The sequence below is a fragment of the Odocoileus virginianus genome, chromosome X (assembly GCF_023699985.2).
Source record: "Odocoileus virginianus isolate 20LAN1187 ecotype Illinois chromosome X, Ovbor_1.2, whole genome shotgun sequence".
Taxonomy (NCBI): Eukaryota; Metazoa; Chordata; class Mammalia; order Artiodactyla; family Cervidae; genus Odocoileus; species Odocoileus virginianus.
The window spans coordinates 21,884,134-21,902,736 of record NC_069708.1 but is presented as its reverse complement, the minus strand read 5'-3'; the positions used below and the strand labels follow the sequence as shown (position 1 = coordinate 21,902,736).

Genomic DNA, 18,603 nt, shown 5'->3' with positions numbered 1-18,603 from the left:
TTTTCTTCACTATGAGCTTTCTGATGTGTAATAAGATTTGATCTGTCTGTGAAGGCCTTCTGACATTGTGTGCAAGCATAAGCTTTCTTTCTTGTGTGAATTATCTGATGCATACTAAGTGTTGCTTTCTGGATGAAAGCTTTCCCACATTTACTGCATTCAAAGCGTCTCTCTCCAGTATGAGATTTCTGATGGATAGAGAGGCGTGACTTCCAGGTGAAGGTTTTTCCACAATCACTACATTTATAAGGTTTCTCTCTAGTATGGATTTTCTGGTGTGTTATGAGATTCGACCTGTCAGTGAAAGCCTTTCCACATTCAGCACATATGTTGGGTTTCTCTCCTGTGTGAATTTTTTGATGCACTCGGAGTTGTGACTTCTTTGTGAAGCATTTCCCACAGTCACTGCATTCATAAGGCTTCTCTCCAGTATGAATTCTATGGTGTGCAATGAAGTGTGATTTTTGGATGAAGGCCTTCCCACATTCAGGACAAGCGTAGGGTTTTTCTCCTGTATGGATTCTCTGATGCACATTGAGTGTTGATTTCTGGATAAAGGCTTTTCCACATTCATTGCATTCATAGTGTCTCTCTCCAATATGAGATTTCTGATGTATTTTGAGGCGTGACTTCCATATGAAGGCCTTTCCGCAGCCATTGCATTTATAGGGTTTCTCTCCAGTATGAGTTTTCTGGTGTTTAATGAGATTTGACTGATCGCTGAAAGCCTTCCCACATTCGGCACACATATATGGCTTTTCTCCAGTATGAGTTTTCTGATGTGTAGTGAGATTTGTCCTATGAGTAAAGACCTTTCCACATTCTGTGCATATATAGGGTTTTTCTCCTGTATGAATTCTTTGATGCACATGGAGCTGTGATTTCTTAATGAATGATTTTCCACAGTCACTGCATTCATAAGGCTTTTCTCCAGTATGAATTCTCTGATGTGTATTGAAATGGGATTTCTGGATGAAGGCCTTTCCACATTCAGTGCATATATAGGGTTTTTCTCCTGTGTGAATTCTCTGATGCATCCTGAGTGCTGATTTTCTTGTAAAGGCTTTCCCGCATTCACTGCATGCATAGTGCTTCTCTCCAGTATGAGTTTTCTGATGTATACTGAGGTCAGAATTCTGAGAAAATCCTCTTCCACATTCATTGCATTCATAAGGTTTTTCTCCTGTATGAATTCTCATATGTCTAAAGAGATATGATCTGTGGAAAAAGGCTTTTCCACATTCACTGCATTTATAGGGTTTCTGTCCAGTATGAATTTTCTGATGTGTAATGAGGTTTGACCTGAGGGTAAAAGCCTTCCCACATTGAATACATATAAAAGGTTTCTCTCTTGTGTAAACACTTTGAGGTACCTCAATTTGTGGCTTCTGAGTGAAGATATTCTCATCCTTATTGCATTCATGGGATTTTTCTCCAGCATGAATTCTCTGATGCTCAAAAAGATGTGACTCTTGGGTAAAGGTCTTCACATATTCAGTACATACATAAAGTTTCTCTCCAGTATGAATTTTCTGATGGTGGGCGAGAACTTGTTTGTGGTCAAGATGTTTTCCACATTGATTAAGTTCATAGGAGCTTGCTCCTGTATTAGCATTCTCATTCTTAGTAAAGGAAGAGCTATGTGCAAAATTGTTACCATTTCCAAAAATCTTATCAAAGTTCTTTGTTGCATTGCTTTTATTGTGATTATATAAATTTAAAGTATGCTTCAAACTCTTTCCAAATGTATCAAAGTTATGGAGTCTTTTAATTGAAGGAACAAGCCTGGTACTCACATGAATTATTTTTTCAATGTTTTTAAATTCATAGTCCCTCTCCTTAGTCAATACTTTCACATGACTTAAAGGGTTATTTTGGTTTTCTTGATTTCTTTCTAGCTGGTCATTACCTTGCCACAGTTCTTCTAAAATGGAACACAATGAATCTTTTCCTATGGATTGACCAATTTTCTCACAGTGGAATGAAACTTCTCCAGAAATTATCTGTTGTTGAGTTTGCCCAATATCCTCATCTAAAAAGAAAGAAAAAAATGAAAATGACTCCAGAACAGTTATCATGAAGTTTGGACAGGATGAACAAAGAAATGGAAGAGTCCATATGACAATAATGAAAATTCTTCTAGAACACTTAATATATGCAAAACAATTATATACCATTTATTATGTACCAGGTACTATTTCCAAGTGTTTTACACAAAATAGCTCATTTAATCTTCACTAAACCCTAATGCGTAGCTATCATTATCAATCAAGTTTCACAGATGAGAGAACAGAAGCACAGAGAGGTTATGTAAATTGCTGAAGATCAAACAGCTAAATAAGTAAGAGATGGGGTTTGAACCTTGGGAATCCATATCCACTATGTAGGAAGTCAGGAGAGTGATAGGGTAATCAGAAGAAGAAACTGAAGTCTGTTATGGGTGAAGCATGAAAGGAAGAAATATTCCAGAATGCATGTCCTTATTATACATTAGCTCTAAAAACTTAATAATCTCTCTGCTTCCTTTTGTTTTTCCCTCTGATTTATTATGAGCATCTCTATTAAATTTATAGTCCTCAGATACCAATTCCTCTATATCTATAGGAAAAACATACACTTTCAACAACTGTCAAATAAGGGAAGCCATCCATCTATGGTACAGATTGCAAGCCATCCACCAGTTATCTATTCACCTCTTCTTTTACAGAAACAGAACATAGCTGGGCATTGCCTTTACCAGTCCACTTTGTTCTTACCAGTAGAGTGTGAGCAGAAGTGAAATTTGCTGCACCTAGGCCAGGCCTTAAGACAGTGGGCAAACCTCCATTTCTCCCTTCCCCAGCCCAAAGGACTCAACAATGACCCAATATCAACCACCCAGCTGACAACAATGGCGTAGGAGATGGCAGAGCAATAACTTGAAACATGGTTCCCAAATAACCCAACAGGATCAGAGTTGATTTGTTGAATGGACCCATTCACCTGAGATTGCTTATGTAAGAGAGGATATAGCTATATTAAGCTTGTTGCTTTGCTCCTCTGTGCATATTCAAAACATATTGCCCTTGATATCAGCTCTAATTTCAGTATACCTCTAGGGAGGTGTATAAATGAATGTCTGTTATGAATGTATAAAGCAGATATAGTACCACTCATACTGATACTCAATTTGGCACAATTCTGTTATAATATAAAGAATTAACACACAAAGGCTGAAATTATGAACATTTCATGCAGTTATCTTCCCTTTCTAAATATAATCTATGGTCTTTTGAATTCCTCTGAGCATACACTTGGAGAATCCTTCTGAAACAGAACAAAGTACCTTCCTCTGACTCTCGCTCCAAATTCAATAAATTTAAGTTTAATAAATATTCTCCATGCTTTGCTTCAGAAAAATTGAAGAATAAGTGCTCCAGCTATCAATTTATTGCCTTTTAACCCCGAATCACACCTCCTTGCCCACTCTACAAAAATGGATCTGAGTCTCTTTTCCTTTGGTAGCTGGCATGATGTTGAACCTTATCAATACAGGGTGATGGAGAAACACTGGAAGAAGGGGTTTTGCTTCCTGGTTCTAGTGAGCTCACTCAGCAGGCTCCTCCAGCAAGGGCAGCTTGTTTAGCACCAGGCTCCAGAAGTGTGGTGGCTTCAGCAGCATCTGGCTCCTGATGCACATGCAGTTTCCCGGGCACCTAGGTCTTGAAGTGCAGGTGATTTCTTTAGCACCCAACTCCTGCTGCTCCTATGGCTTCCCAAGAACCCAGCTTCTGCAATTCTTTGCAGCCAGAAGCACCCAGCACTTCTGGCACTCCTCTCAGATAATTTGCAGTGGAATGTTTCCAATGAGACACTGCCCCATGATCAGCTTTTTCTGGAACCAAAGAGGACAGATTTCCAGCAAGTTCCACCAGTGGAGCACAATAGCAACTCTTCTGCCATGCCATGAGCCATGGATATGCCCTCCCTATAAGGTCTGTATTCATCTGTGGGAAGCAGAGGAGGCTCTTCTTTGGGTGTTCCTTCATAGCCCTTGAGGTACTCTCACACACTAATCTGCTATTTCTTTATTCATTAGAGTTCTCTTTACTCTTACTGGCTAATCCCTTATTACTTCAGTCCCACAATAGCCAATAATTAATGCTAAACTTTTCCTGTTGAAGTTAGTATGTGGTTTCTTGCCCTGATTAGGCCCTAAGTTATGCAATAAGAAACTGGCTTTCTTTCTTCAGTGTAAGAATGGATTTTTTAAAAAATTCTTTTTTCATTATGGTTTATCATAGGCTATTGAATATAGTTCCAAGTGCTATACAGTAGGACCTTGCTATTTTTCCATCCTATACATAATAGTTTGATCTGCTAATCCCAAACTCCCAGTCCACCCCTCCTCCACCTGGCAACCACAAATATGTTCTCTATGTCTATGAATCTGAGAAGTAGGCTCTTAATTCTGGGAGCTTTCTAAAAACATACAAGTAAAAGCCTTAGTTGGGGGCCTACCTGGTGGCTCAGATGTAAAGAATCCACCTGTAATGCAGGAGACCCAGGTTTGATCCTTGAGTTGGGAAGATCCCCTGGAGAAGGGAATGGCTACCCACTCCAGTATTCTTACCTAGAGAACTCCATAGACAGAGGAGATTGGCAGGCTACAGTTCATGGGTCTGCAAAGAGTCAGACATGATTGAGCAACTAACACTTCACACAAAAGCCTCAGTTACCACACAGCCTAAAATCCTATGTTTTCCCTGAGTTCCTGTGGGATGGAGGATGAGAAAAAAGAAAAAGCCATACATTCTGGAGTACTTAAGAGCAATTTCATGAAATAGTGAAATCTGATCACAAGGTGAAAATGTATCATCTGGATAAAGAGAGCACAGAGTAGGATCAGATTAGGGAAACACTATCAAATATGGCAGACATCAAGAAGACATTAAAAATGTACAGCAAAAGAAACAATTAACAAAATGAACAGGCAACCTCTGGAATGGCAGAAGATATTTACAAATCATATATCTGATAAGGAGTTAATAAGCAAAATATATAATGAACACACACAGCTCAATAGCAAAAAAGCAAAAACAAAAAAACCAAACAAACCAATTAAAATGGGCAGAGAAACTGAATAGACATTTTTCCAAAGAATCTGTGCAAATGACCAATAGCTACATGAAAAGGTGCTCAATATCAGTAATCCTCAGGGAAATGAAAGTCAAAACCGCAATGGATATCACTTCACATCTATTAGAATGGTCATTATCAAAAAGACAAGCAATAGCAAGTGTTGGCAAAGAGGTGGAGAAAAGGGGACCCTTGTGCACTGCTGGTGGGAGTGTAAATTGGTGAAGCCACTGTGAAAAACAGGATGGAGGTTCCTCAAAAAATTCAAAGTAGACCCACGATTCCACTTCCGGGCATATATTCAAAGGAATTGAAATCAGGATCTCTTAAGAGATATCTGCTCTCCCATGTTCACTAGAGCACTATTCACAACAGCAAGATATGAAAACAACCCAAGTGTCTGTCAACACTGAATGGATAAAGATGTGGTGTACATATACAATGAAATATTACTAATATCATATATGAAAAAGAAGGACATTGTACCATTTGCTACAACTTGGCTGAACATTGAGGGCATCATGCTAACTGAAATAAGTCAGAGAAAGACAAATATTGCATGGTATTATCACTTGTATATGGAATCTATAAAAGCCAGACTCAGAGAAACAGAGTAGAGTAGTGGTTCCTGAGGACTGGAGGGTGGAGAGAACGGGGAGATATTGGTCAAAGAGCACCAACTTCCAATTACGAGATCAACAAGTTCTGGGAACCTATTATGCAGCACGGGGACTATAGATAATGATATTGTATCATATACTTGAATGTTGCCTAGAGAGTAGATCGTAAATGTTTTTACCACAAAAAAGAAATAGTAACTGTGATAAGATGGAAGTGTTAAATGTATCAAATCATTTATATATCTGAACTGAAAGAGTTGATAATATTAAGATGTTAATTCCCTCCAAACTGATTAAATTTAATCACAATCAAAACTCACTTTCATAGCAACAAAAAATGACTATAAAATTCAAATGGATACACAAAGAACTTACAGTAGCCAAAAGAATTTGAAAAAGAACAAACTTGGAGGACTAATACTACATGATTTAAAATTTATTACTTAGCTACAGTAATCAAGACTGTGTGGGAATGGTGTAAAGACAGATGAATACTTCAGTGGAACAGAATGAAGAGTCTAGTAAGAGACCCACACACATATGACAACTGATTATCAATAAAAGTGCAAAGGCATTTCAATTGAAAGGATGGTTTTTAAATAAATGATGCTGAAATGATTGAATAGCTATGTGCAAAAACAAAAAACAAACACAAAACTGATCCATACTTTAAATCACATACAAAAATTAATGCAAAATGCATCATAGAACTAAATGTAAAACCTAATTTTTCTGTGACCTTGGATTAGGTGAAGATTTCTTAGATGCAATACCAAAAGCACAATCCATAAAACAAGAAAAAAGATAAATTAGACTTTGTTAAAATTTTAAATGCCCCATGAAAGATATTGATAAGAAAATAAAAAGAAAAAATTTGCAAAACACATATCTGATAAATAACTTGTGTCCTGAATATATAATGAACTTTAAAACTCAACAATAAGAAAACAATGTTTCCTATAGAAACTAGGCAAAAGATTTATAAAAACACTTCACCAAAGAAGATATATAGATGTCAAATATTAGATATTATGGAAATACTAATTAAAACCTCAGTAAGATACAACTATCTTACTGTTAGAATGGCTAAAATTTTTTAAATGGACAATTTCAAGTGCTGGTGAGAACGTAGATCAACTGGAACTCTCATACATAGCTGGTTAGAATTTAAAATCGTATAGTCACTTTGGAAAACAATTTGGCAGTTTTTAATAAAGTTAACATATCCTTATTATACAACCCAGCAGTCTGACTCACAGATATTTACCCATGTGAATGAAATCTCATCATCACATAAAATATGTAAACATATTTATAGCATCTTTATTCATTATCACCCAAACTGGAAGCTATCCAAATATCCTTCAGATTATTGAAGATGGCAGAGTAGAAGGGTGTATGCTCATCTCCTCCTGTGAGAGCACTGAAATCACAACTAGATGTTAAACCATCATTGACAGGAGGACACTGAAACCCACCAAAAAAGATACTCCATGTCCAAAAACAAAGAAGCCACAAGATAGTAGGGGGATTACAATCATGATAAAAATCAAATCTTATACCCACCAGGTGGGCAACCCACAAACTGGAGAGTGATAATACCAAAGAAGCTCTCCCACTGTTGTGAAGGTTCTGAGCCCCATGTCAGGCTTTCCAGCCTGGGGATCTGGCAAAGGGACTAGGAATTCCCAGGGAATCTCACATTGAAGGGCAGTGGGATTTGACTGCAGGACTTCCACAGGACTGGGGGAAACATACTCCACTCTTGGAAAGCACACACAAAATCCTGTACATAGCAGGACTCAGGGGAAAGGAGCAGTGACCCCACAGGAGACTGAACCAGACATACCTGCTAGTGTTGTGGGATCTCCTCTGCAGGTGTGGGTCAGCAGTGGCTTTCTATGGGGATGGGGGCACTGGAAGTAGCAGTCCTGGGAGTTGCCCCTTGGTGTGAATCCTCTTGGGAGTTTGGCATTCATCCTACCATAGAGCCTGTAGACTCTAGGGCTGGGTCACCACAGCCTAAACAACTACCAGGAGGGGAGCACAGCCCTTACCCATCAGCAGGCAATCAGATTAAAGTTTTACTGAGCACAGCCTGCCCACCAGAGCAAGACCCAGTTTTTCCCACCACCAGTCCTTCCCATCAGGAAGCTTGCACAAGCCTCTTAGCCTCATCCACTGGAAGGCAGACAGAAGAAACAGAACTACAGTATTGAAGCCTCCAGAATGAAAACCACAATCACAGAAAGTTAATCAAAAAATGAAAAGGCAGAGGATTACCTCCCAGATGAAGGAATAAGATAAAACCCCAGAAAAACAACTAAACAAAGTGGAGATAGGCAACCTTCCAGAAAACGAACTCAGAATAATGATAGTAAAGATGACCCAGGATCATCCAGGATTTTGGGAAAAGAATGGAGAAGATGCAAGAAATGTTTACCAAAGACCTAGAAGAACTAAAGAACAAACAGAGATGAACAATATATTAGAAGGAATCAATATAGAATAACAGAGACAGAAGAATGGATAAGTGACCTGGGAGACAGAATGGTGGAAATCACAGCCACAAATACAGAAATATAGAAAAAGAATACAGAAAAAGAATGAAAAGAAATGAAGACAGCCTAAGAGACCTCTGGGACAACATTAAACACACCAACATTCACAATACAGAGTCCCAGAAAGAGGAGAGAGAGAAAGAACCCACGAAAATATTTGAAGAGATAATAACCAAAAACTTCCCTAACATGGAAAAGGAAATAGTCAACCAAGTCCAGGAAGCACAGAGAATCCCAAGCAGGATAAACCCAAGGAGGAACACACCAAGACACATATTAATCAAACTGACAAATATCCTTCAGTTGGTGAATGGATGAACTGTGGTACATCCATGCTATGGAATACTACTCAGCAATAAAAAGGAATCAAGCTATGGAAAACACAACAGTAGTAGTAAGTTTGAATGCATTATGCTAAGTAAAAGAAGCCAGACTCAAAAGGCTTCATACTGTATGATTCCATTTATATGACATTCTGAAAAAGACAAAACTACAGAGACAGAAAAGAGATCAGTATTTTCCAGGTCTGTAAGCAGTGGGAAGGAGTGACACAATAAAGGACCTGAGGTAATTTTTGTTCTATATCTTGATTATCGTGGTGGTTACATGACTGTATGCATTTGTCAAAACTCATAGAATTATTATTTTATTTTGTCCACACTCTGAGGCTTGTGGGATTTTTATTCCCTGACCAGGAATTGAACTCAGGCCTTCAGCAGTGAAAGCACTGGGTCCTAGCCACTGAACTGTCAGGGAATTCCCCAAAACTCATAGAATTATTAATAAAAATAAACCTCATAGAATCATAAGATATGTTAAAAGTGGAATTGCACAAAGGTTATACAAAACATACAGACATACATTTGAATTGGAAATACATGGCCATGTTGTTTGTCTTTTTGAATGAACAGTTATATGTGAATAATATTAGGATTTTTTTCATAAAGCTAATGTCAAAATAAATAAAAAGATTTTAGGCAATGAAATCTGTCATTAGCATTTGAAGTGAACTAATAAAAAGAATGGAATCAGCAACTATAATCAGTAATAGAAAAATTATAATCCAGGCATAAGAAAATATGGAGCTGGTTTTGGACGGAACTGAGAGGGTAACAGGCAGGAAGGCTAGGGGTCTCCAAATGGAGGAAATAGGCTGCAAGTGTCAGACATTTTTTATCTCTCTCTTAAGCTGCAGGAGGAAACAAACTACAAGTGTCAGGTTTTTTCCCTTTTCTATACAAATTTAAAAGGGGGTTTCTTTTAAAATTCTGTGCTGCCATGACAACACCTGGTTCCACATGAATTTAACTTTTCTCAAATGTTGAGCTTATGGAAATGTTTTTCTTAAGCTATGTTAATGAATGTATTTACCCTAGACTCTGTCTTTCTTCAAGTCAGTTCTCCCTAAGCCTCAGAAAAGACTTGACAAACCAGTGTGTTTTACTCATGCAAATGTTCTCTTAAGCTATGTTAATGAGACTATGTCTTTGCTTGGAAACCTGCCTTTCTTCAAGATTCATGTCAATTGTTTTATGGCCTGGGACAACTCACATTGTGCCAATATTATCTCAAAATGCATGTTGTGGGTGAGGGGCCTGGTGCCAGTGTCTGAGTTTTGAGACATTTCCTTTCTCTAATTAGCAGCTTGCTTAGTTCAGTTCAGTCTCTCAGTCGTGTCCGACTCTTTGCTAGTAGCTATATAACTTCCAGCTAAAGACTAGAAGCTTTCTCTATCTCTTTTATACTTTAATAAAACTTTATCACACAAAAGCTCTGAGTGATCACACTGGCCCTGGATTGAATTCCTCTTCTCCGGAGGTCAAGAATCCTGGCATCTTTAACAGCTCAGCAACAACCTTTCAGAACAAAGAAGATGGGGACTAAGAAGATGAATTGAGAACTAAAAATGATATTTGCAAAAATGAAAAAGCAGTAGGAACTGTAGAGTGATTAATTTAAAATGACTGAAAGATTTAAGAAACACTGACAGAATATGACAAAAGTTGGAAGGTGAGAATGGCTTTTGATATATGAGGTAATGATTTCAATTTCTGATATATTGAGTAGTAAGAGAAACATCTCAAGGGAACTTTCTGAGTAGCTGAATATAGTACTAAAAAGTACTAGGGAAAAACAGACTTGAGATGTCAAAAGCAGAGTCATCAGAATTTCAAGATGGATGAATCCTTGCATATATATAAGACTGGTAAACAGTAGACAGTCTCCATAGGGCAATCTCATTTATAAGGATAATGAGGAGATGCCTGGAAAAGCGGGAAAATAAAAAAACTGGGTGCAAATCAGTATGAACCTGAGTAAATTTAATCAAAACAAGGGGAAGATTAGCAAGGTCACTCAAAGGAGCGAAACTCGAGAGACCACAACAGGTCAATGATGAAATGCTCAAACTAAGTACTGGAGAAATGAGAAATAAAAAATGAAATTCCACTTTATACCCATTGTTGGCCAAAAAATGAGAAACTTTGGTGCTATTAATTGTTGGCAGAAACTCGAGGAAAGCAAGAATCCTGTGCCCTACTCTAGGAGTATAGATTAGTGTAGCCAATTCAAGAAGAATACAGTGGTGCTTGGTCAAATTCAGGATAAGAATATACAATGATCAGGCAAACCTTCTTTTCTATATACATCCCTGAGAAAATCTCACACTCTAAAAAGGAACATTTGTGTAGAAATTTATTGTAGAATTGTTTGTCTTAGATGGGCATTAATGAAAACTTAGGTTCCACCATTGGATGAATGGTTCAATAAGATGTGGTCCTGGCACACTGTGGGATACTATGCAGCATAGTATTCTACTGTAAAAGACCCAGATGCTGGAAAAGATTGAAGGCAAAAGGAAAAAAGGGTGGCAGAGGATGAGATAGTTAGATAGCATCACCAACTCAATGGACATGAATCTGAGCAAACTCAAGGAGATAGTAAAGGACAGGAGAGCCTGGCATGCTACAGTCTATGGGGTCACAAAAAGTTAGACACGACTTAGCGGCTGAGCAACAACCACAAGTAACCTCATACTTTAGGCTTTAAGAGAATACCACACAAATTCAAAGATCAAATACATTAGATCTGTTACCAGTGGGAGGAGGCATAAGGGATGGATATGAGGAATTAGAATAAAAGGGAAGAAAAATCAAAATACCTGAATGTACAAGGAAAGAACCTAAGATAAGAGGGTGGGAGTGGAGTAGGAAGAATAAAAGTTGCCAGGTAAGATAGTTTCCCAGGTAGCACTAGTGATAAAGAATCCACCTGCAATGCAGGAGACATAAGAGACACGGGTTCAATCCCTGGGTCAGGAAGATCCCCCAGAGAAGGAAATGGCAACCCACTCCAGTAAGATAGGGTGCTATATATGTGCTGGTACAGAGGGTACAGAGGTTAAGAGACAGCTCTTTTATCAAAAAGCAAAGAAGACAGTGGATATTGGCGAGGGTCATACTTGGGAGTTGGCCCTCGGGCATTAAAGGGGCTTCTGTTAACTCTCTCCAAGTGACTGCAAAAGTTTAGAGCCTTCAAGACAGGTTATCTTCAGAACCTTTCAAAGGTACCAGCCTCTCCTAGAAAAACAGATCTACTCTACATCCCCCATTTTCTCAGGTCACACTTACTCACCTGAGCAGCTGTGATGTGGAGTTTCTTTCTCCAATGTCCATGACTCCTCTCCTTGCTCCAGTCTGAAGATGACTTCTGGTTTGGGAACTTGGTAACCTGTGAACAGGACACGATACAGGATTGGGTCCAGTTAATTGGGTTTCTAGGCCTTTCAACCATGCTTCTATTTGTTCTTCAGGAAAGTAATCCCATTCCCTGGGAATACAGTAATAATCACAGAAGTGTAAAAGGACTGAAGGATCTCAGGCAAATCAAAGATGACACTGTTACACACTTTAGATGCCCCAGAGCTTTCAGCAGCAGAGAATGGAGGCAGCCTCTCTCAGGCCCCCGGAAAGTGCAGAGGGCAGCTGTGCTTACCCACTGCACACAGGTGGCTGTAGGTCTCCAGTGTCACATCCCGGTACAGGCACCGCTGAACAGGGTCCAAGTGCTGCCACTCCTCCTGGCTGAAATCCACGGTGACATCCTCGAATGACACCTGTAAAAATACAGTCCCATTCAAGATGACATGGTGAGCACTGGGTGATGGAGGGAAGAGGACTAGGAAGTTAGTTGTTTCTAATGATTTTTACCATAATGTATCATGTAGGGTTTTCACTCAGCACCCAGTTTTGCATTTTATTTTGTGAGAGAAATACACATTAAAGTATCTTGACATTCACTATGTATTACATTCATTCACTTATTTATTCAGTCCCTGTTTTTAAAAAAATAAGGATTAAAATAGGCTCCCTTTAAGTCCTCAAGTTAATGTAGAAACTATATATGTAATACATTTATTGGTTGATTATGTGCCAGCCAATGGCAATATAGAATTGACTAAAATAAAAAACAACTTGAAAAAAAAAACTTGGACAACCAACATAAGAAGATACAAAGGGGTCTAAAAGGCATTTCAAAGAAATGTATTGAGGGGAAAAGCAAAACAGTAAAACCTTTAATAGGTAACAAGAAGAAAACATAGTATAGATGAATATCTTCATGATCTTGGATTGTGAAAATAATTCTCAAACAGGATGCAAAAAACACTAACCATAAAGAAAAGATTGATATCTGTCTACAATAAAGTTTAAAATTTCTATTTTTTAAAAGACCATATTATAAGAGAAAAAAAAGAAAATCCACCAAATAGAAGATATCTCCAATAAATATTACTGACAAAGGGCTCCTATCTAAAGAAATGTAAAGAACTCTTAGAAACCAATTTTAAAAAAAGAGGCCACCTAGTAGAAAAGTGGGCAAAAGATTTGAACAAGCATTTTATGAAAGAGGAAATGTAAGGTATTAATAAACACAAAAAGAGTTCAACCTCTTTAGTAACCAGAGAATGTACATTCAAGTAATGAGTTACCATTACACAACTTCTACAATGTCTTCAATGAAGAAGACTGGCAATATCAAGGATGTGGAGAAAAAGTACGCTTATATACAGCTGTTGAGAAGGTTAATTGGTAGAGCCACTGTGGAAAAGAATTCCTGAAAAAACTAAAAACAGAACTACCAAATGATTCAGCAGTTCCACTCCTGGGTATATATCCAAAGAAAATGAAAACACTAATTTGAAAAAATATGTGTGCTCCAATGTTCATAGCAGCACTATTTAGAATATCCAAGGCATAGAGGCAACCCAAGTGTCCATCTGCAGAGGAATGGATAAAGAAAATGTAGTAATACACACACACACACACACACACACACACACACAATATGGAATACTACTCAGCCATAAAAAAGAATGGAATTCTGCCATTTGCAACAACATGAATGGACTTGGAGGGTATTAGGATAAGTGAAGTAAGTCAGACAGAGAAAGCCAAAGACTGTATGATATCACTTATATGTGGAATCTAAAAAATAAAACAAACTAGTGAATATAACAAAACAGAAACAGACTTCAAACATAGAGAATAAACTAGTGTTTACTGGTGGGGAGAGGGAAGTGAGGAGGGGCAAAGTAACGGGCAGGGATTAAGAGGTACAAACTACTATGTATAAAATAAATAAGCAACAAGGATATATTGCACAGCACAGAGAATACAGTCAATATTTTATAATAACTATAAATGGAGTATAATCTTTAGAAACTGAATCATTATGTTGTATGCCTGAAACATTTATTACAAATCAACTACACCTCAATAAATATTTTTTAAAGACTGGAAATATGAAGTGTTGAAGAAAACACTGTGCAATGAGAACTCTCATATGTCTTATGGAGGCGTAAATTGGTACGACCACATTGGAAAGCATTTTGGCTTCACCTGGTAATGTTGAAGCATGCATACCCAAGGACACAGTGATTCCATCCATGGAAATATGCCCAACTGGAATATGTGCTCATGTGCAACAAGAGGCATGTCCAAGAGTATTTACAGCAGCATTATTCAAAATGTATGTAATATTTCATGATAAAAAGTTTTAACAGTAACATAACAGTACCTACTTTGTGGGAAAATATCAAGGATATTTTCTTAGTTGCTTTTATCTGTGTAATCTCTAAGCATATACCACACACCCACCAACCAATCAAGACTGGTTTTTTGGATAGGGGGATCTGTAGGACTGGGGGAGAGAACCATATGAATGTATTACTCATTTAAAAATTAAGTTAAAATTTACCAATGGGTCCAAAATGGAATAGACAGAATTCTCCCAATGTCTGGTACTAAGTACAGCTATGATCTCTGGACATTACATATTAAACAAGGAAGACTGTCACTTGGAAAGAAGGATGTTACCTGGTTAGGGACCTTGGAACCTGAGGAGTGATACAGTGGTGATTTCCCTGAGTTTTCTTTTTGTTCCATGTATCTTGGACTCGGTGATGGAGAATTTGGCAATCCAGAATGCCAAATGGTGCAGATAAAAAACAGAACCAAGAAAGTCTGCTCTCTCTAGCTAAGGTATCAGGAAAGGGGCAATGTAACAAGGGAGAAAAATTTAGATAATTACTGCCCCATCCCCATTCCCATCAGTAAAGGCTGAACGGGGAGTCCTGGTTTTCATCCCTGCCTGGGAATAATGAGGCCCCTCCCTGAAAGTGTAAATTTAGGCCACTGTAAATGTGGGGGGGGTCCTGAACTTCTATCCCCAACCCGGTAATGAGGTGCCTTTTTTGTCTCCCCAACAGGGTGGTGTCAGAGATAGTCTGGTGCGGAGCATGAAATTCCACATCCACCCAGCAGCAGCAAGATGCTTGTCCCCTCTGGGGTGTCAAAGGAGGCCAAGTAGGGACCTGAACTTCCATCTCCACCTGGCAGTAAAAAGGAGATTCTCCTTTTTCTTGGTAGAACAGTATTGGAGGGAGCTTGCTAAAAAACAGGATTTAAATAGTATCCAGAATCTCAGAGATCCCAAAATATCCAGGACATAACTGAAAATCAGGCATCATGTGAAGAAGCAAGAAAATCTCAACTGGAATGAGAAAAGACTGAGATAACACAGATGTTAGAATTATCAACAATTGTAAAGTAGCCACCATAAAAATGCTTCAATGTATTTAAATGGAAAAATAGTCTCATAATAAAAAAGGATATAAAGAAGAACAGAATGAAAATTTCAGAACTGAAAAATATAACTAAAATTTTAATACTCAATGGATGAGCTCAACAGCAGAATAGAGAGGACAGAGGAAAGAATTAGAGAACTTGATAAAAGAGTAGAAATGATCCAATTTGAAGAACAGAAAGAAAATTGATGGGAAAAAATGAGCAGGGCCTCAGGGAAATCTGAGACTATAATAAAGATCTGGCATTCGTGTCATCAGAGTCCCAGGGGAGAGGAGAAAGTATGGGGCTAAAAAGTATTTGAAAAAATTATAGCTGAAAATTTCTCAAATTTTGTAAAAGATATAAACAAAGTTTCAGGATGCTGAGCAAACCCCAAAATGATAAGCCAAAGAAATTATACCAAGACACATTATAGTCAAACTTCAGAAAACTAAAGACAAAGAAAAAAATCTTGAAGTCAGCAAGAGAGAAATGATACCTTACCTATAGGGGAAAAATACATTGACAGCATCTGAAACCTTGGTAGAGAGAAGTGGCACAACATTTTTCAAGTGCTGAAAGAACTGTCCACTCTGAGTTTCATACCTGGCAAAATTATCCTTAAGAAATGAAATATCATGGCAAATAAATATATGAAAAGATGCTTAGCATCATTAATTATCAAGGAAATGCAAATCAAAACTACAATGAGATACTACCTCATACTCATTAGGATGGCTAGATCCAAAAACTCAGATAATAACAAGTGCTGGTGAGGATGTGGAGAAATTGAAAACTTCACATACTGCTAGTGGGAATGTAAACTAGTGTGGCTGCTTTAGAAAACAGTCTGGCAGTTCCTCAAATGATTAAACAGAAATTCTACTCCTAGGTGTATGTATACTTGAGATAAATGAAAATATATGTCCACATAAAAACATGTACATGGCAAAAACCACTACAATATTGTAATTAGCCTCCAACTAATAAAAATAAATGAGAAAAAGAAACATGTACACAAATGTTTATAGGCAGTATTACTTATAACAGCCAAAGGGTGGAAACAATCCAAATGTACATTGGCTGATAAATGAATAAACAAAACGTGGTACACTTGAACAATGGAATACTATTCAGCCATGAAAAGGAATGAAATACTGATACATGTTACAACATGTCCATGCTACACTTCTTCCCTCTTTGCCTACTTACATATATACCTACTGAGCTATCATATGGACTGGTGACTTTCTAGTTTATTTGGTGGGTTATAACCTATTATTATCATGATTTATTTTGCTATTCAAATTGTCCCAGACTTGGCCAGAGGGAGTTCCTTGAAAACATTATGCTGAGTGAAAGATGTCAGACACAAAGATCACGTGTTATATGATTCAATTAATGTGAAATGTCCAGAATAGTGAAGTCTATAGAGACAGAAAGCATATTAATGATTGCTTACTGTTGGAGGAGGCAGGGAGGTGAGGTAGAGGAGAGTGATGGCTGAAGGGTATGAGGTTTCTATTTGAGGTGATGAAAATGTTCTAAAATTGATTTCAGTGATGGTTGCACATATCCATAAACATACAAAAAACACTGAATTGGACACTTAAAATGAGTAAATTATATGGTAGGTGAATTATATCTGAATAAAGCTGTTACTAAGAAAGAAGACACAAAGGGAGAAATCAAGATATTCTCAGATGAAGGAGAACTAAGAAAATTTGTTGGCAGCAGATGTACCCTTAAAGGAAGCTTTTTAAACAGGAAGGAGATGATAAAAGAAGTCCTGCAACATCAGGAAAGAAGAAAAATGGAAAAAGAAAAAATATGAATAAATACAATAGACTTTCCTTTTCCTGTTGGGTTTTCTAAATTACATTTGAAGGTCAAAGCAAAAAGTATAACATTTTTATGATGTGAATCTTCATGTACATAGAGGAGGAAATATTTAAGACATTAGTAACAGGTGAGGGTAAAGGGACTTAAACGGGAACTAAGTTTTCTACACTTCACTCTAACTGATAAAATGTCAACACCAGTAGAGACCTATACAGTGATGGAATAATTCTGTATCCAGATTATTGTACAGGAATCTACACATGTGTAAAATGGCAGAGAATGACAAGCACACTGCAGAAATGTCAATTTCTTGCTTGTGATAACTGTACTCAGGATTGTACTCAGACACAGGATGTAACCATTGGGGGAAACTGGGTAAAGGGTTACATGAGACCTCTCTGTACCATCTTCACAACTTCCTGTAAATTTATAATTATTTCCAAATAGAAAGTTTTTTTAACAAACTAATAAATTATCCTCAGAAAGACTGGAGTAGGGGCACAGCAAAAAAGATCAAGATGTTATTAAAAAGGAGCCTTCAGAGGGGTTCCCTGGTGGTCTAATGGTTAGGATTCCAGGCTTTCACTGCTGTGGTCAGGGTTCAATTCCTGGTCAGAGAACTGATAGCCTGCAAGTTGTGCAGCACAGCCAAAAACAAAAACAAAAAAACAAAAGGAGCATTCACTTCTTTCCTGTTTATCTGCCTACCTGTGTACCTACCTACCTACCTATTATAGGGACTGGTCACTTTCTACTTTATTCAGTAGATAATAATCTATCACTATTATGATTTCTTTTGCTACTCAAATTGTCCCAGATTTGACCAGAGGGAGCTCCTTAAAAGTGGCTCCTGTGTCATTCTGACATGTTCCCAACTTTTTTTTTTTAAATATGGAACGCTTCATGAATTTGTGTGTCATCCTTGCGCAGGGGCCATGCTAATCTTCTCTGTATCGTTCCAATTTTAGTATATGTGCTGCCGAAGCAAGCACTGTTCCCATCTCTTGAGTGCTTCATTACTTCCCAGCATAATGAGTTATTCTATAATCATCTTGTACTTTTCTCTGTTCTAACCCAGGAGTAAGTCATTTCTCCAAGAAGTTCTAGTTCCTATTAGTGACAAATGGTAAATCAAGGTGCACTCATTGTGCCTGGCATATAATCATCCTTTCAGCACTCAGAGCAAGGAATGTTTTTCCTTATGTGAGACTAATCAATATAGAAGAAATGATGGAATCAGAAAAACGCCATTAGAAAAATAGCACAGTTATTAATTGCTACAGGCAAGAATCATTGCTTGATGCTATAATCAATGGACAAAAGCATGAGAAATAGTAT

General features: G+C 37.7%; 1 protein-coding gene and 1 non-coding gene across 2 annotated transcripts in view; both read right to left on the bottom strand.

Moving 5' to 3' along the window:
* The window catches only part of ZNF41 (zinc finger protein 41), a 44,053-nt gene that overhangs the window by 4,951 nt on the left and 20,499 nt on the right, over positions 1-18,603 (bottom strand). Inside the window, 3 exon segments of the mRNA XM_020896649.2 lie at positions 1-2,032; positions 11,933-12,028; positions 12,293-12,413. Of these exon segments, the coding sequence (XP_020752308.2) occupies positions 1-2,032; positions 11,933-12,028; positions 12,293-12,413 (2,249 nt within the window).
* LOC139033213 (U6 spliceosomal RNA) lies at positions 18,151-18,257 on the bottom strand. The gene has a single exon (XR_011485836.1). It is a non-coding gene; the product is annotated as a U6 spliceosomal RNA (small nuclear RNA).